At 44.4% G+C, this 18,320-nt stretch overlaps 2 protein-coding genes across 6 annotated transcripts; one reads left to right on the forward strand and one right to left on the reverse strand.

The window, feature by feature from the left end:
• Positions 1 to 423: 423 nt before the first annotated feature.
• On the forward strand, positions 424 to 8,019 carry LOC135550384 (U2 snRNP-associated SURP motif-containing protein-like). Of its 3 annotated transcripts, none has more exons than XM_064981127.1 (24): positions 424 to 519; positions 1,144 to 1,237; positions 1,320 to 1,431; positions 1,534 to 1,643; positions 1,726 to 1,793; positions 1,887 to 1,981; positions 2,095 to 2,159; positions 2,310 to 2,475; positions 2,598 to 2,803; positions 3,428 to 3,471; positions 4,503 to 4,607; positions 4,703 to 4,769; positions 4,861 to 5,030; positions 5,174 to 5,336; positions 5,452 to 5,531; positions 5,627 to 5,714; positions 5,831 to 5,959; positions 6,122 to 6,302; positions 6,402 to 6,476; positions 6,556 to 6,619; positions 6,740 to 6,887; positions 7,049 to 7,159; positions 7,261 to 7,481; positions 7,582 to 8,019. In XM_064981127.1, exons 2-24 carry the CDS (start codon positions 1,151 to 1,153, stop codon positions 7,709 to 7,711), a joined length of 2,685 nt encoding a protein of 894 aa, XP_064837199.1. In that variant the 5' UTR covers positions 424 to 519; positions 1,144 to 1,150; the 3' UTR covers positions 7,712 to 8,019. The 3 variants fall into 3 exon arrangements, with proteins under 3 accessions (XP_064837199.1, XP_064837200.1, XP_064837198.1); XM_064981128.1 differs by having other exon boundaries at positions 436 to 517; positions 1,131 to 1,237; XM_064981126.1 differs by lacking the exon at positions 424 to 519 and adding an exon at positions 725 to 831.
• Positions 8,020 to 8,170: 151 nt separating this feature from the next.
• LOC135550383 (WD repeat-containing protein 44-like) lies at positions 8,171 to 17,881 on the reverse strand. 3 transcript variants are annotated; one of them, XM_064981123.1, is made up of 20 exons: positions 17,335 to 17,881; positions 16,528 to 16,561; positions 15,973 to 16,050; positions 14,891 to 15,497; positions 14,508 to 14,632; positions 14,098 to 14,190; positions 13,836 to 13,972; positions 13,553 to 13,636; positions 13,333 to 13,439; positions 13,060 to 13,211; positions 12,763 to 12,901; positions 12,549 to 12,622; positions 12,271 to 12,387; positions 12,064 to 12,186; positions 10,106 to 10,297; positions 9,833 to 9,934; positions 9,642 to 9,757; positions 9,442 to 9,569; positions 9,189 to 9,335; positions 8,171 to 8,828 (listed from the first exon to the last, which is right to left on the reverse strand). In XM_064981123.1, the coding sequence occupies exons 1-20, from the start codon at positions 17,406 to 17,408 to the stop codon at positions 8,740 to 8,742; spliced, it is 2,718 nt and encodes a 905-aa protein (XP_064837195.1). In that variant the 5' UTR covers positions 17,409 to 17,881; the 3' UTR covers positions 8,171 to 8,739. The 3 variants fall into 3 exon arrangements, with proteins under 3 accessions (XP_064837195.1, XP_064837196.1, XP_064837197.1); XM_064981124.1 differs by having other exon boundaries at positions 14,098 to 14,183; positions 14,507 to 14,632; XM_064981125.1 differs by having other exon boundaries at positions 12,558 to 12,622; positions 17,335 to 17,880.
• Between the last annotated feature and the right edge of the window lie 439 nt (positions 17,882 to 18,320).

Here is an 18,320-nt window from a genome sequence, read left to right on the forward strand (position 1 = left end):
ATATAGCAACTTATTTAAAAACTTAATATTAATGTTTCATTTATTTGGTTATCAACACATTTTCTATACATGTGGCCAACTTGCACTTACATGTGTATTGAGTAAAGATCACACGTCCCAAATGTTTATGGGTTTACAATAGATTTAATTAAATATAATATATTTTATAGTTAAATAACATTGCATGTTTGTTATGATATTATGATTTTATTATAGCCCACTGAAAGAGCCGACAACTCAGGTGTGGGGTCAACTAGATAGCACAGCCACAAAGTAGCACAGGCTATAGAGTAAACATTTATGAAAACATACATGTGCTTTTTGGTCTTAATTTCGGGTTAGGCATAAGATTAAGAAGGTCAATTGTGGAAATGGGCGGAGTTTCTGACTTTGTGGCTGTGTTAATTAGTGACGACCGTTTTATTGGTCAGAGCGAGAAGTGACATCGCTTTTCCGCTATGTCCATTTTTGTCTATTCAAAATGGTGGAGCAATAACAAACGCATTGTACATTTCTACGGTAAGAAATGTGCAACTTTTACTGTCAATGATCCATACTTACTGCGATGTAGATCATTCCAAACAAGCTTTTATTTCATTTTTTTATTGCAGTAAATTAAAAATGATCGCCGTAGCAAAGCTTTATGCCAGATCACACGACATGCATGCGAGATTTGGCCTAACGTTCGCTACCACAGTGATTGTATGAGAGGGGGGGGGTTTTCAGGGCTCGTATCAGCAGAGTTAGCTAGCTAACTAGAGTACGGAAGCAAATGATAGCCGTCTAGATATTAATTAGCAAGGGTTCGTATCTGGCGACAAAAATGTGCAGGTAAGTTACAGTCAACAAATATGATGACGTGTAGCTAGCCAGCTTTACAATGTTAGGCGGATGGCCACATCTAGCTCGCTACTGCTAGCTAAACAGCCAGTTTACGTACCTGGCTAGCTACAGCACTTTGCTAACTATGTACTATACACCTACAGATGTAATAAGTGTGCGTGAAGTTGCATATAGCGAGCTTTTGCAAATGGGCACCTACAGTTCCAGAAGAACTGTAACGCGCAACAAAAATACAATACGTTTGTGCGTCGGGTGTATGTACATTTTCGACACTGATACAGTATTTCCGTTTATTTTCAGTATCAGCATGGCAGACAAAAATGGCAAGAAAGGGAAACCTGTAGGTGTTAAGAGAACATTGACCAAGAGAGAACAAGAAGATCTGAAGAAAAAGGTAAGATATTTGACCCTTTATAGATCTCTGCAACAAAATGTAGGTCTATTCTTACCATTTTAAAACAATATCACATTTCCAGGAACAAGAAAAAGCAGCTGACGTTTTTGAAGAGTTTTTAGCATCTTTTGACAGTAACGACAAAAGTGGGGTGAAAACGTTTGTTCGTGGGGGGATCGTGAATGCAACTAAAGGTGAGCAGAAACATGCTGGCTAATACAGCTCTGGTGGGGTCTATGTTGCGAACACTTATTTTAGTGCTGTATGGTTACTCTATCTATTAAATTATTTTGCAGAAGAGGAAGCAGCAGAGGTCAAAAAGAGCAAGCTTTACCGACCGAACACTAAGTTTACTTCAGTGTCCCAGAATGTCTCACCAGCACACTCTTCGGAAGTCAGAAGGCCGGTGAGTCACCATGTGAATCTCTTACTGTAACCAAGATAATACTATACATTATTTTGCCCCCTTATGTTTGTCTGGTCCACAGATTGTTAAAAAGAAGACAGAAGAGAAGAAGAAGAGCAACCTTGAACTTTTCAAAGAGGAGCTAAAGCAGTATGTTTTTGACACGCTGTAGTAAATCATGTTTCACTCTTTATTTGACCAATTTGTAGTTTACATTTTTGCATAAAATGACTGTTCTCATAGAATACAGGAGGAACGTGAAGAAAGGCACAAAAAAAAGAAGAATGAGCCTGGAGGAGGATATGGAGAATTGGACATACCACTAACACGACGATCAAGTAAGAGCCAGATCTGTCCCTTGCAGTGGAAAAATAATGGCCTTTTTCCAAATCAAAGATGAACCCCTCAGTAGCTTGTACATGTTTAGCTGAATATGCACGTCTTCCTCCAGTATTTGATGATGACTCAGCAACACCGAACACAACAAACCTGTACATTGGCTGCATTAACCCAAAGGTAAAGGACCTCTAATCTGCTTAGGACATTTTGACAAAGGAGATATAGTCTAGCTTGCTCTTCTTTGGTTTGGGATAAGTTCAAATGACTTAAATGCTGACTGCATTTTTGTGAAACTGTGTTGATATGATACTTTATATAATGTGACAGATGAATGAAGAAATGCTTTGCAAAGAGTTTGGCAAGTATGGTCCCCTGGCAAGCGTGAAGATCATGTGGCCCCGTAGTGACGAGGAACGTACCAGGGTCACAAACAGAGGCTTCGTGGCCTTTATGACCAGGAAAGATGCAGAGAGGGCCTTGGCTGCTCTAGACGGTGAGTCGGTGATAAGAGAATATTAAACATACTATTCGGCAAACGCTGCCAGATGATAAATGCACTGTCAAGTGTTCCATTGACCGTGGCTCATTGTAGGATCATTACTCCTTTTGCTGCAGGTAAAACCGTTTTGGGTTTTGAAATGAAGCTGGGATGGGGGAAAGCTGTTCGCATCCCTCCCCAGCCTCTCTATACACCCATAGGGGTACTGAAAATCTCCACACCCCCACCCCCCTCTGGCCTGCCCTTCAATGCTCAGCCCAGAGACCGCTTCCGTAATGACTTTACCAAGCCATGGGGCAGGTCTAAGGAGGAGTTTGACAAGGTAGGTTGGTTCTTTGTTTTTTTAACACTGTTGGGAATGTGCATGGTTCTTTTCCAAGGTTATATTTATTTGTTTTACACTACAGTTAATTTGCCAATTTTAGGTGTGTTTGTAGCAGATATCCTATGCGGGGTGATATTCATCATAGGATCAATCAACTGGACATTGCTTAGAATTGCATTTAGATGCACACACAAGACCATGTGACAGTCATGTTCTGGAGTAGCAGTTCCGAGTTCCATTTCTCAGTTTAAATTCCAGTTGGTTTGTCCTGTGGTGCATGTATAGACATGTTATGAATCTATTCCTTCGTCTAGTAGTGTATTAGGATATGTCCTAAGACAGGGGGTTTGACCCAGATGTAGTTATGAGGCATTGTTACAGAAGCATATGCATTCAAAATGTTACTGTAAAATTAAGAGGGTGGGGATATCCTATAGTATAGATAATTGACTTATAGTGTAGCCGTCTCTTGAATGTGGGATCTTTTTCCCTCATTCAAATAATGTATAGCTGTTACTGCTATCGTCGTTTTCTATGCTGTATGTATCCTGCAGTGTTTCATCTGTATATATACTCACTTTTTTTTTATATCTTCACTATTTGATTTGACTTCACGAACAGACTCTGTCCGAAGCCGTAGTCAAAGTGGTTATCCCAACAGAAAGGTACACACTCTCTATCCATTCTTACTACTACTACGACTGACCAGCCGTTCTCACAGACAGAACACAGTGTTAGAGGACAGAGGCCCTGCCCTGGTGTACTGTTCCAGTGTACGTATGTGACCGACAGGAAGCCCCAGTCCTAAGTGCTATGTCTGTATGTACATCACTAATGGGAGAGGACAGCTGAGACCGTAACACTGTTTTTGTGATTTTCTCCCTACGTGTGTCTCATAGTTTGTCCTGTTCTAACATTGGTCTGCATTAAGCCATCTTGTTGACAACATGGCCTATATTCAGGGAATTGGTGACCCCTGCTGCTTAGGACTGGGGGCCCTGTATATGACAAGTAGAGGGGCCATGGTTCTCAGTTGAACATGGTTAAAGTGAACCTCTGGCCTAGTAAGCAAAGCCCTCCGTTTATTAATCAATGTCGTCCTCATTAATTTTGTAAATGACACCATTGTAATCCTCTCTCTGGAAAATAGATTGTTAGACTTAAGTGAGTGTTGGAGTCAGTGAGTTAGGCCTATATCCAGTGAAACATACTGGTATTAAATTCAGTGGCAACCTTGGTTCTTCCTATCTGGGTTGGCTGAGACACTGCAGACAGATACAGCTAGAAGGCAGATGTGTTTTAGATTAAAATCAGCAGTAGCTAATGGTAGTAAGTAATGTTGTCACTATCATATTGTCCCACTTTTTCATTTATACACTCAATATTTGGGGGGAGAAGAAACATTCTAGACACATGACAGGGAAACACGTCACGATTGCCTTCTGATGTAGCTACGCACTAGGGACAGACAGTCTCCCCCACTCACTCGTTTGTGTGCAGACCAACACACAACATATCCTCAACATTGCTGTGACAAATGATGGCAGAGGGACAGTGTTATAGAAGTGTGACGGGGAGGTTAAGGGGCTTAGTGCCAGTGTGCAGTGAGAGCTTTGACATGGCAACTGGTCTGAATGAGGGGGGGGGGACAAGTCACACCGTCTGGTCTCTCATCCCCTCTCCTTTTACTCCACAGGAATCTGTTGGGCCTCATCCACAGGATGATAGAGTTTGTGGTGCGTGAGGGACCCATGTTTGAAGCCATCATTATGAGCAAAGAGAAGAACAACCCTGACTTCAGGCAAGGCGCCATCGCTGAGCGTTCCCATTCCCTCTTGTCATATCAATGATCATATATATTTTGAAACAAACCTTTTAAACTATTGATGATTTCAGGTTCCTGTTTGACAACAAAAGCCAAGAGCAGGTGTACTACCGCTGGAAACTCTACTCCATTCTCCAGGTAGGTTATGCCCTTAATCTGACCTGGCTACACCTCTATGGCCAGGAGTCCATCTCACTGCTGTGCCTCATCCGTGCCCCTCTATCCCCAGGGCGAGCCCCCCAGTGAGTGGAGGACGGCAGACTTCCGGATGTTCCGTGGGGGCTCCATCTGGAGGCCGCCCCTCCTGAACCCCTACCTCCATGGAGACGAGGAGGCGGGAGAGGAGGAACAGTCTCCCTCTCAGGAGGAGGAGCTGAAAAAGGGCCAGCTGAAGACCGAGTGAGTGTTGCTGTACATACAGGGGCAGAGAGGGAAGTTCTGAGGCAGACGGAAGATGAAAAGTTCTCTCAGGAATGGTATGGGAAAACTGACTGGTGAAATTCAATGTTCTCTGGGCAACAAAACCTGTGTGTTTATTCCAGGCACAGAGAGAGACTGGAGACACTGCTGAGAGGGCTCACCCCTCGTAGGGAGGATGTTGGTGATGCCATGCTGTTCTGTCTGGAGAGAGCCGAGGCAGCGGAGGAGGTGGTGGGGTGCATCGCGGAGTCCCTGTCTCTCCTTCAGACACCACTGCAGAAAAAGGTCCCTCACTCACTTCCTGTACACGGGTCCATCCTATGAGTCTCACATGTGCATGATCAACCACATTGATGTGACATGCTACTCACAATCGCCATGTCCATCTTTATTTCCACAGATTGCCAGACTGTACCTGGTATCCGACATCTTGTACAACTCCTGTGCCAAAGTTGCCAATGCATCTTATTATCGCAAATAGTAAGTATTTTTTTTAGATAAGTCTAATTATAGAATACACACGCTCGGTGGTCATACATACGGTGTCTGAGGGTTTTCACTGTTTCTTTGTTCAGTTTTGAAGCAAAATTGCCCCAGATATTTGGTGACATTAGTGATGCATATCGAAACATACAAGCAAGACTACAAGCGGAACAATTCAAGGTAATTAAGTGTAGTTTAAAAAAAATGACAATGCTTTATTACCCTTTTTCAAGCTTGTGTTGTTGCCTTTACTAGAGCAAATACATTAACACTCATCTGTGTTTGTCTTTTCTCAGCAAAAGATAATGGGTTGTTTCAGAGTCTGGGAAGACTGGGCCGTCTACCCAGAGCCCTACCTGATCCAGCTGCAGAATATCTTTCTGGGTCTTGTCAAGGCAGGAGATGAAGTGATCGAGAGGGTAGAGGTGAGCCGGATCTCAGGACAGAACCCTTCCTGGACAAGACCTGGAAAATAGTTTTGATCAATGCCTATTTGACTGATGACTGCTACATTCTCTGATAGTGTGTGTTAGAATGCAGCTAGAAGCAGAGCTGAATTTCGAGTCATTGGTTTGTGGGTCTCTCAGTTGGCGTCTCCAGACCTGGATGGAGCCCCATTGGACGGGGCACCGTTAGATGGAGCTCCGCTGGACGACCTTGACGGCTCGCCCCTGGCCTGGGACCCTTCCTCCCTGGATGGGGTGCCTGTTGACGACATCGACGGAGTTCCCCTGGGCGCTCCCATGGATGACATCGACGGAATGCCTTGTAAGTCCATTTGGCTTTTTTTTTTTTTTTTTTTTTTTTTATCTGTGAAAAACCATAAGATTTAAGCTGTGGACTTGATGTATGTTTTGTGTTTTCCAGTGGATGATCTGGCCCACTCCAAAGTGGCTCTGTCTAAATGGGAGAGGGTGGATGATGCTGAAGCTCTCCCACAAGGTACTGTACATGTTCAGCACTGTAAACCCCACAATAACATCTCTACTCCTATCCCTCACTCTGCCTCTTCCTCTTTCAGCTAACACTGAATCCAAATGGGACAGTGTGGGAGAGCGATATTCTGGGGACAACACAAATGTAAGGTAAGAACCTGGTGAAAGCCGTTGACATTTTTGGGAAGGCAACTTTTTCCTGAGTTACCATCATTGTAGCCTGTCTTGCAGTAGAAGAATGGCTCTTCCGCATCTTCTCTCCCCCTGCAGTACGAACACTAAGGAAGGAGATGGCGAATCAGAGGGTGACAGCAGCGATGATGACAGCCCATCTAAGTACGACAGTGCTGACTTCAAGAGCTCCCTCAGTAGTTTTGAGATGTCTGAGAGCAAGAGGAGCCGGCTGAGAGAGCTGGAGGCAAGCACACAGTCTACTGGCACCACCACACACACTGCAGTAGTAATTCAGTCTGTCCATAGCAGCCATCCGACAATACATAGGTCTTCTATAGCGCTTTTATGCAGCAATTGGACCCACTGTTCTTAGTGTACGTATAGTATCTATTGTCTTTGCTGCAGGTGAAGGTGATGCAGTTCCAGGATGAGCTGGAGACTGGGAAGAGGCCCAGGAAATCCGGAATGAACATGCAGAAACAGGTGGAGCACTACAGGAACAAGCTGCTACAGAAGGTGGGTGTGCTTTTATGTCGTAAAGGAAATGGCCGAGTGGACCATAACGCTGCAGTTGCACACTTGACCCAATAACTCACCTGGCTGCAATTGATCCTCAGGAGTTTGATAAGGATGACCAGGAGAAGAAAGAGCGATCCACGCCGAAGTCAAAAGACAGGTCAAAGAAAGAGGAGAGGAGAGACAAGACAGAGGAGAGCAGTAAAGGACGGGAGAAGGAGAAGAGCAAAAGGAGTCAAGACCGGGACAGGAGCAGGGACAGGGGACGTAGTAGAGACACAGAGGAACGGACACAGAAATACAAAGGACATTCTCCCTCAAAGTAAGGCCTGTGTGAAATCACTTGTCTGTGTTCTATTTAATGTGTTCAGTATTCTCTCTATATATTGGGCTGATTGATTTATCACTTACCTGTCCAACAGAACAAAGTCAAAGTCTCCCAAGAAGTCCAAGCGGTCCCGGTCGCCCTCGCCAGCCAGGAAGACGTGGAGGAGGTCTAGCTCCCGGTCACCACACCGCTCCCACAAAAAGACAAAGAAGAGCAAACACTGATCCAGAGGCCTGGACTCCATGCCTCTCCCCTTGACACAGCAAGGCGACTCCCATGGACTGTCCTGCTCTGCCAGTGATTACCATGACACTGCCCCACTACGCTCGTTTCATCACAATGCCTCTGAACTGTCAGCTGTTTGTTCCCCTCTGTACCGATATCCTTGCGGCAGTCAAGATTTGGCAAATTTTTTTGTAAGATGACGTTTGAACATTATTTGTACAGTTGTTGTGCCGTTTGTTTTTAAACCCCATTCAGATTATTGCGACTAGTCCCTGAGATGTCACAATAAATCACTATTGGCATTGTGTCCATTGTCCAAGGTGGGGAATGAATTAGTGGAGGCTACCATTATTGAATCACCACATGTCTCCTGTCCAGTCATTCTACCTTTCATAGAGGCAAACTTTCAGAACTGTTTAGAAAGGTTCTCATCTCAATGGAAAAAACAATGAGCTCACTTTAAAATGAGAATACCGTTTACTTTATTAAGTGAATCATAAACAATGTTAAAAAAAGTGGTTCCATTTTATTATTCATTACACACTGACAGACAAATGAAGATTTGCAACCGTAATGATTGGAGTTAGTGCTTAGTTAACAAATTTAAGACTGTCATTCCTGGCAAGGAGGAGCGCAGGGGTACTAGAAACACAGTAAAGTTAAGAGTAAGACAGCGTACCCCTTACACTCTGACAAATAGCTTACATTACAGTGTATTTTAATCATCCATCCCTCAGTTACCGGTCCTGCTTTACAGTCTGACCGTCTCAAACAGTGCACACTGGTTCTTTGTGTTAAACAAAAAAAAAAAGTGTGACCGGACATCCGTGAGCTGCTTCCTCCACCTACAGTTCACTTCCTCCACCTTCCCCTCTTCCTCTACTGCAGGGTCCCTGTTCTCCGGAGGAGCACTCACCCGTAGGCAATTGGCCGGTTTTAGAAGCGTTGGCAGGGCAGCGGGTTGCTCTGCCTCCATTGAAGGACTGTACACTGACGGCCAGATCAGGAAGGGTTCAGGGTGAAGTGTTCAGTACTTTTTTACATTGATGAAAACCTTAATGGCGCCAGTGAAGTCAGCAGAGAGCAGAACCTCTGTATGATCAGTCTTCAGAGCCCCTGTGGATGAGAAATACCCTGTTTAGCATTGAAAACTACAAAGTTTTCCTATCGACTCACCTCATCACACCATTCATTGATCACTCTTAAAGATGGAAACAGCACCATGGCTACCCCAGCACTTTTGTTATCGTTTTGTGGACAAAACAGAGGTGAGGAGAGTTGGGCGGTGTGGGAAAAACATTTGCAGTACATATTCTGCTGTTCTATAGCACATGCAATGACATCAGTGTTTGTTGTTTGTAGTAATATCCCAAAACAGATGTGCTAGTTTGACCATTAAGGATCCCAGCTTTAATGAAGTCGCTCGGAATAGTCTCTCAGCATAGCTAAACAGGTATATAAATCAGTATACTGTACCTGAGGGTATGGTCTCAGAGTCAGTAGAGTCCAAGCTCTTACACTCTGCATCTGCCCCAGCCCCCGCTTTCTCTGCCCCCGCCTCCTGGGGGACAATCAGGTTAGGATGGGGCGCAAAAATAGCTGATGTCACTACTGCATTGTGGGCTGAAAAATAAGAGACTGGACTTAGTGGAAGGACACTACAAAAACATGGACAGTGTTTCATATCACTGACAGTAAAAAGCTGAGCACCACTACAGTATCTAGGTACCTTTAATTCCCTCCCAGAAGTCATTGCGGTCTCGTCGTACAGAGGTGAACTTGCTCAGGTCATGGTAGGTGCTCCATATGTACACGTACTTATCCTCTGAGCCACTCACAATGAATGAGTAATCATGGCTGGAAAATAGAGTGACAGTTCATTTACCGACTACATAAGAACATGCCAGACTGAGAAGGAGCCGTTCTCACCTGAAGCTGGCTTTGATCTGACTACTGCTGTTGACGTAACCCTTGTACTTCATGGACAACGACAGGTCCCGCAGGTCATACAGGCGGATCCTGGAGTCATTGGAGGTCACTAGAATCTACCAACACAATACAAAAGACTCAGCTAACAGATAGGCATGCCTGTGGGAAGAGCACCAGGAGCATGGCTATACCTTGTTTTCTCCAGGCAGAGGCTCGATGCCTGTGATTTTCCGTCCTACTCGATTCCTGCCTCTCGTCGACCGTACGTGGATCTGGGTGTGGTATTTAAGGCGCTGAAATAAGAACAGACATTCGAAAAATGGTGAACCCTCTCCAATGTTCCTCATTTTCAGAATTATGTCCTGCCGTTGTAATACTCAAAAGAAGAATCAAACATCGGCTGAAATACTGATTTTCCACTAGCCCTTCAAACTTGAGGAACAGTATGTCTCCCTCCACTGTACCTCAGTGTCGTAGAAGATGCAGCGGCCATCGTAGGTGCCGATGACGGCGTACTTCCCATTCTGGCAGAAGTTGGCAGCAGTGATGAGGCGTGTTTGTCCGTCCACCTCGTTCCACAGAGCCACCTTCTTGTCTGGGATGTTCCACAGACGCAGCTTCCCATCCAGAGAGCCACTCAGGAAGTACCTGTCATCCTAGGAGAAATAACAGATGATCAGTCTGGTTAACAGAGTCAGAACATCGTCAATATCCCCCTGCAAGCGGATACCAAGACGGCCATCAAGTAACTTCACTGGACTTTATGCAAACTGGAAACCATATGTCCTGAGGCTGCATTTATTAAAGCTGCGGATTTTAACAAAGCTAATCTGAAAACAAGGCCAGCTAAATTCTAAATCAGCATATCGATTGCAGTACACGAGCAAGTAACACATCTGACCACTGCTACTCTAACTTCTGCGATGCATACAAGGCCTTCCCCTTCTTTTGGCAAATCCTTTTTTTTCAACCTCAGGAGGCTGAATTTTTTTGTTGGGCTTATCACTGAAAATCCTCACTAACTTTTACAGGTGCACAATTGAGAGCATCCTGTTGGGGTGTATCACCACCTGGTACGGCAACTGCACGGCCCACAACCGCAGGGCTCTCTAGAGGGTGGTGCGGTCTGCACAACGCTTCACCGGGGGCAAACTACCTGCCCTCCAGGACACTAACACCACCTGATGTCACAGGAAGGCCAAAAAGATCAAAGACAACAACCACCAGAGCCACTGCCTGTTCACCCCGCTATCATCCAGAAGGCTAAGGCAGTACAGGTGCATCAAAGCTGGGACCGAGAGACAGAAGCTGTTTTTCAATCTCAAAGCCATCAGATTGCGGGACGGTTGAGCTAAGGTAGGTTGCGATTAGCATGAGGTTGTAAGTAACAAGAACATTTCCCAGGACATAGACATATCTGATATTGGCAGAAAGCTTCCATTCTTGTTAATCTAACTGCACTGTCCAATTTACAGTAGCTATTATAGCAAAATAATAACATGCTATTGTTTGAGGAGAGTGCAGTTATGAACTTGAAAATGTATTAATAAACCAATTAGGCACATTTGGGCAGTCTTGATAAAACATTTTGAAGAGAAATACAAAGGTTCATTGAATCAGTCAAACTTTGCACATACACTGCTGCCATCTAGTGGACAAGATCTAAATTGCGCCAAGATTCCTAAGTCATATTGGCCTCTCTTGCATTTCAAAGACGGTACAAGAAAAACAAATGTGTTTTTTCTTTGACCAGATCTAATGCGTTATATTATCCTACATTAATTTAACATTTCCACAAACTTCAAAGTGCTTCCTTTCAAATGGAATCAAGAATATTATTGCATTTCCTTGCTTCAGTTCCTGAGCTCCAGGCAGTTAGATTTAGGTATGTCATTTTAGGCGAAAATTTTTAAAAAAGGGACCGATCCTTAAGAGGTACAGCCACCACTAGCACAGAGAGGCGGCAGCCTACCTACAGACTTGATATCATTGGCCACTTTAATAATGTCACTTTAAGAATGTTTACATAGCTCGCATTACTCATCTCATATGTATATACTGTATCCCACACTATCTATTCTTATAATATCTGTTGCATCTTAGCCGCTCGGTCACTGCTCATCCATATATTTTATAATTATATATTCTCATCCCATTCCTTCACTAGATTGTGTGTATTTGGTTATGTTGTGGAATTGTTAGATATTACCTGTTAGACACTGTTGCACAGTTGGATCTAGAAGCACAAGCATTTCACTCGCAATAACATCTGATAAGCATGGGTACGTGACCAATACAATTTATTTTGAGAACAATCGCCAACTCACTCTGCACTTAAATATTTTATTTATTTTTTAAAAGTCCCTACTTCAACCTAAACACGCACTGACAAAGGCACACAAACTCATAAAGGCTCACTTACTCTGGGATGGAAAGCGATGGCTGTGACGAAGTCAATATGCTGAAAGCAGCATAGACACTCTCTCCTGGATATGTGCCACAGTCTGACCGTCTTATCCATTGACGAGGAAAGTAAGAAGTAGTTCTGGAATCAAATAATACAGTGAATACTAGGACAGTGTACAGGCATTTGGGAGAAACTGAAAAGGGGGGGACTGTGTAGTCTCACCTTTGACCAGGACAAGTCCAGCAGGTCAGCCGTATGACCCTTGTACTTGCAAAAGGGGACTTGGCGGAAGGGGAGGTTCTTGTCCTCTGAATCGGGGTCTTCAGGAACACTGCTCATCTGGGAACAAAACAAAGAGGCCCTCTTGTCTGTCAGGCTGGGGCGGAGGTCTCCACAGTAAAACTGGTATAGTCACCCAAAGCAACCCTGAACATAACGTTACTTTCTTCATGTTTTACAGCTGACCCTCAACTCTAACCATGTCACTGATGGGTCCTAACCTTACTCACCCCACCGTCCGTGTCTGATTTGGAGGAACACAGGCTTTCCTGAGAGGGAGAGGGCGACACACGACCTGGTTGAGAGAGAACATAAGGGAAGAACCATAAGAAACCCACCAAACAAGCTTTACATTTACTAAAGGTGTGGCAGACAAACTATTTTGTTCAGAGACAACAGAGCTCAGCCCTTCTTAAGGTCTCATGATCTACCCACCTTCAGTGTTGTACTTTATCCTCATGTTGTTGAAGTAGTCAAAGGCATTTTTCAGAACCCAGATTCGCACCACGTTGTCCTGGCCTGCTGTTGCCAACAACCTCCCACAGTGTGAGAACTTCATGGTCCACACTGCACCCTGAGGACCGGACAACAGAACAAGGGTTAGGCAAATATGCATGAATATATATTCACGCTTACATCTGCATTCATGGATACATGCTGTATGGTTCAGTCATGGAAGAGGTCTGTTGTTCAATGGAAAGAAAGCACTGACACATTAACACACAATCTTACCATGTGCTCTCCACTCAGGTCCTGGACCACCTTGACCTGATCAAAGTCAAAGGGGCCCTTGAAGCTGTGGGCTGCCTTGAACTTGACAGGCCGGGTGTAGGGCATCCCCTCATCATCACTGGAAGACGGGTCATCCTGGTCGTTGTGAAACACTGAGACACAACCACACAGTGAGTCGTCACCCAGCAGAGTGACTAAAGCGCAGCAGTAGAATGTTCATCGGAAGAAGAAATTAAAAAAATCCGTGGATGGGGGCTGTGGGGGTTGGCATACCTTCATCACGGACACTCTTCACCTTGTTGACGGCCTTCTCACCATACTCTTCAGCCAGATGCTTGGCCCTCTTCACAGACTTGCCCAGGAACTTCTTCAGTTGAGTGCTGTGGTCGTGAAGACAGAGGTCACATGAAACACCGTGAAACCGTCACAGACTGTCAGAGCAGAGAGGAACCACTAACCACAACATGAGGCAGGGCACTATGCCATTTCTTACGTTTTCTGTTTCAGCTTCCCTCCGTCAGAGTCGGTCAATGGAGCCTGGGCCTTGTCATCATCATCTGACTGTGCTGCGTCATTCCTGACAGGAAAAAACAGAAAGACATCTTCCTCAAGATTCGTATTATCTTTTTTATGTATGGGACTGCTACCCGATATAGTTACCAAAACAATCTGTTAGCACAGTGGAGCTGTACGTTTTTTCAACCATAGCCCAAGGATTGGTGTGGCCCCATGATATATTACAGTCCTGGCTTGAGTGATAGGAGAGCAGTTCTTACGTGATGTACTCCTTAGTCCTCCTCATGATATGTAATGTGAGTGGGTTGATCCCTGTGGGAAGCTTCTCCTCCGCCTGGATGAGAGGGATCTCCTCACCTGTGTCCAGATTCTTGATCATCACACTCGCCAGGATCTCCTATTACAGAGAGCCCAGCCAATCAATGAATTAGAAACAAACACTCAAAAAGGTATGTGTAGAGAGTAGACGAGCCCCTTTGTACAGGTTAAGGTTGGATGAATGAAAGAGACAAGGAAACATGCCTCATCAGTCAGCTCTCTGCCAGAGTTGGATCGTGGACGCTGAGGACCTAGAGGGTCGCCAATGGGACTGGATGCCTGCTCATCCTCATTCTCCTGTGGGAACACACCAATATACACACACGCACTTACTACACTGGTTTTAAATCTAAGACAAAGGGGTATTCCGAAATGCAAGGGTCAAAGGTCTGTTGAAAAAGGAGAATAAAGAACAGAAAGTAAATCTACACACAGGTATGCTGCTGCCGAAGTGTTTATTCAGAAGAGGACAACATTTTAACCCCAAACTAGGTCTTTGTCAGGACAAAGTTTTCCCCAAGTGCAGAAAAATATATACATTGGCTTCCTGGGCAGAAATAAGTGGACCTGTGCTCTGCGCCAATGGAAAGCATAGGAAACAAATACCCACTGACCTGTGCTGTGACAACCTTGTCCCCACTGGTGGCGCTAGCCAGGTCCAAAGAGTGCTGCAGATCCTTGGTGATGCTCCTCACTGTGCTGCTGGGAGACACCAGGCCACATGGCTCCTCCAGCTCCCCTGCATACACCGGCCAATCACACAGCAACGGCACAGGGTTAAAGGTCAACAGTGTCACCTTGTCTCCATGGTTACACAACTAAATTATCACAAGTAAGTGTGGGTAGTAGTGAACAGCTGAGAACAGTTATGAGAGGTCAATGTGTTCAGCTCAGTATTCCATCCCTGCAGCAACATATTTAATTAACATGCATATCAGCATTTTATCTTGACCTTGTGCTACTGAGTGTGTGGGTATATAAGCAAAGTGTTATTTACCTTCCAGTCCTGCTGGCCTTATACACTCCTGGGACTTCTTGCTGAGGGGTAAAGCAGGCCGGGATGGGGGTGGTGGCCGTGGAGGAGCAGCTCCGCTGGGAGGGGGTGGGCGTGAAGGCGGAGGTTTCTTGGTGCTGGCCACAATGTCAGGCTCTACAGTGAACTGCCGTGGGGGTTTTGTAGGCCCCGGGTCAGAGGAGCCAGTCGGCTTGTCTGTGAGGGGATCCTGGTCTAGGATGTCTGCTGGTCTCTGCTCCCTATCCCTGTCCTCTGCAGACACCCGGGGTAGGTCAGGGAGGTCCGGCGGGAGGTCTAGTTGCCCCAGGGTGCTGGTGATGTCTGGGGGCTGGATGTGCTCCTGTGACCCTGATGACAGGCTGGGGATGTCTGGGAGAGCCATGGAACACGCTTCCTGCTGTTCCTGTGGCTGCTCTGATCTCTCAACCACAGACTGAGGTTCAATAGCAGGATGCTCTCGTTCTACAGGGGCCACATTTTCGTCCTTCACCTCTGACTCTGCCCTTGTATCAACATTCCTCTCCTCCTTCAGCTGAGCCTCCTCCACTGCACTTCCCTTCTGGCTCTCCTCAATGATGCTGTCGATGATCTAGAAGGGACAAGACATCATAGATGAAAACATAATCATCAAAAAGGTAATATACTCATAACAGGATGTTTCTCTAATGAGGATTGTGTGGTCGTATGAGTGTATTCTCTCTGATAAAAGTGTTGTGGGATCTCCCCACACTTAAGGTGAGAGAGGGACGTGAAGAAGGAGTACAGACACACGTTGGAGGGTCTGTGTGTCTGTGTTGATGACAACTTAGTGGCGTGCCACACCTCCAAACATTTGCTGGAGTGACAATGGGTGACGCCATGACAGACTAGCAGCATTTACATAGAGCCCAAAAACCATCAAAACACATTTACCGACATGAACACTACATAGTCAGGGGCTCAGTAACTATTACAAATTCTCAGGAATAAAATCCAACTTATTTTTTTCCATAATGTCATAACCACCTAGCGAAGTAGGGATTACTGAGCATTAGCCTACATTTTAAGATAAGGAGGGGGAGTACCTGAATGGAGTCATCTTGGCGTGCCTCAGGTGCGGCCAGCGCAACAGCCACGTCCTCTGGTGGGCTCTCTACCACCCCCTGCAGGAACACAAAACTAAATGTACATGGGGACTGACAAGGAGAAACACTACTTTTATAAACTAGCACCTCATACAGTGCATCTACACACTAACATTTTGGGATGTGCTTACGATTTGTAATATTTTACTAGTTAAAAGGGATAACAATGTCCTGAATAGAGTATGTGAAACACTAAACTGGCACCTACTGCAGGACATGCAGTAGCAAACTGCTTATGGCAAACAACCCCGGGTAAGGCTGTGTTTTGGGTTTAGCCTCAATAGAACTCTTAAAGGTGCTCCTCTAGCTCGTTTGAAAGTAGTTACCCAGCTATGCCCTTTAAGTAATGATTAAACTAAAAACCAACACTCGGTTACAGTTTTTGACATCTCCTAAATGAAATGAAACTTCACTCTCTAGTCTTTAAAGAGATGGTTCTTAGGTTATTATTGTTTTGTTTTTTTACTGTCAAATGCTAGTAAGAACAATAAATACCTGAGGTGTGGGAAGGACAAACTTTGCAGGTGTCCTAAGTAATAAAAAGACACAAGTGGAAGTGTTAGTCACAAGACTAGTCCTGATATGGTTTGTCAGAATTACCTTTACCTAGGGCCTAGGCTACAATTCAGATGAGAGATTTGAAAGAAATCCTGCTTGTTTTAACACTACAAAACAAAAGACACAGGACAACCGTATAAACAATTTATTCTTAACATGTAAGATATGTAATCATGCAAGCTACAGGAAATCACAGCACCTGTTACACCAGTGTTCTCCTGTTAGTTTAAGTTTGAGCAAATATTTTCAACAAACAACAGTTGAAGCCAAAACCACTGTAGCTATTTTATCTCCAATCCCTCTACTACAATTATATAACAAGGACAGTGTGTGAGTCTCAAAGAGACATGTCAATCACACTTCTCTCTCTCTCTCCATTACACTTGACCCCTCTTATATGGTCATGGCAAAAATAAAGTTCCTGTTGGGAGACTTTGGCAATTGATGACCCCACAACCTTTTGCCTCTTTAAAAAGATGGAGTAAAATAAGACAAGGCAAAATCATCCACAGACTGATGGCATAGTTGTTGTCGTTGGTGCAAATAATTATAGGTAATGTTTTCGTTCCTTTATTAGAGAAGAGACACTGAATGTAGGAGCAGAATAATTCGTACTTGCGAACATCTGGTTGAATTTATGTCAGTGACCAGCATTCATCATCGCAGCGGATAACGTTTTTCAACACCAATAGCACAGTATATATCTTTATTTGATACATTTATGTAAGTAGAAAGGTTACTTACACTTTAGGAGATGGAGTAAAATTGACGTCTTCAGCAGCATCGTAGAATTCCTCTGTGTCACTATCTGACGCCATTTAGTTAGCTTGCTAACGTACCTAGCTAGTTTAGATGGATACAATCCAATAAGGGAAATCGCTGCAATATTTAGATGTGGTCGGTTTATTATGAATACATACAATTCGTACAGGAAATAAAAAGGTTACTCCACTGAAAACGGACTTCTTTCTGTAGGATACACCCAGATGTTGCTAGCTAGCTACTAGCTAATGCCTGGGAGAGGCCACTCACCTGTGTGTACTAGCTACTGCCGGTACTGGCCGCTATTGCTAACGAAGAAGGTGGCCCTAGTCTTTAGCTAGCTACCAAGTTTCTTGAATCAATTCATAAATAAATACTCTGAATTAAAGGTCACCGATAAAACGGCTACCTATTACCGCGGTCTTCCTAGAAATAGGACTGCAGCCGCAACAAATTTAGGGTAGCTTCACAAACGAGGAAGAAGAACACCCCCAAAAGATTAAAAACACACATTCGGAAATCTCGCGCGAACTTATTTGACAGCTTCAAACCCCGTTCGGCTCTTTCATATACGCTGATCTGAAAACATAAAGCAAAGATGGAACCTGATTGGATCACTTGTCTACTTCTTTCAGAGCTGTTCATTAAGGATTCACGTGTATTGTAAAATACATTATAGTATGTTTTGTATTTTATAGGGATCCCAAATGGCGAAGGCAGAAGCCACTCTTGCTGGGGTCCAAATAGCAGTAAATGAATTTGTACAGTAATAGTTTAATGATGACCCTTGCTCAGGCTCGATACAATCACCCCAAAGTAAGTTAACTCTATTGGAGCAGTGTTTGCAATAGAGACCGACGTTTGACATCCACAAGGGGTGTTGCACTGTTCGCTACGATGGTGTCAGCAGCAGAGGGAATAGTGTAACGACCATAGATATCCTATTATATTAGTATTCTGATTCATAA

The sequence above is a fragment of the Oncorhynchus masou genome, chromosome 12 (assembly GCF_036934945.1).
Source record: "Oncorhynchus masou masou isolate Uvic2021 chromosome 12, UVic_Omas_1.1, whole genome shotgun sequence".
Classification (NCBI taxonomy): domain Eukaryota; kingdom Metazoa; phylum Chordata; class Actinopteri; order Salmoniformes; family Salmonidae; genus Oncorhynchus; species Oncorhynchus masou.

Excerpts from the sequence above, each read along its gene's own strand:
- LOC135550384 (XM_064981126.1), top strand. Across the intron at positions 4,608-4,702 it reads AAGAACAACCCTGACTTCAG|GTTCCTGTTTGACAACAAAA; the intron begins GCAAGGCGCCAT and ends TGATGATTTCAG. Across the intron at positions 6,620-6,739 it reads GGGGACAACACAAATGTAAG|TACGAACACTAAGGAAGGAG; the intron begins GTAAGAACCTGG and ends CTCCCCCTGCAG.
- LOC135550383 (XM_064981123.1), bottom strand. The coding sequence starts at position 17,408 with ATGGCGTCAGATAGTGACACAGAGGAATTCTACGATGCTGCTGAAGAC. Across the intron at positions 9,935-10,105 it reads GCATCTTCTACGACACTGAG|CGCCTTAAATACCACACCCA; the intron begins GTACAGTGGAGG and ends TTCTTATTTCAG. Across the intron at positions 9,570-9,641 it reads CAGATCAAAGCCAGCTTCAG|CCATGATTACTCATTCATTG; the intron begins GTGAGAACGGCT and ends TCTATTTTCCAG.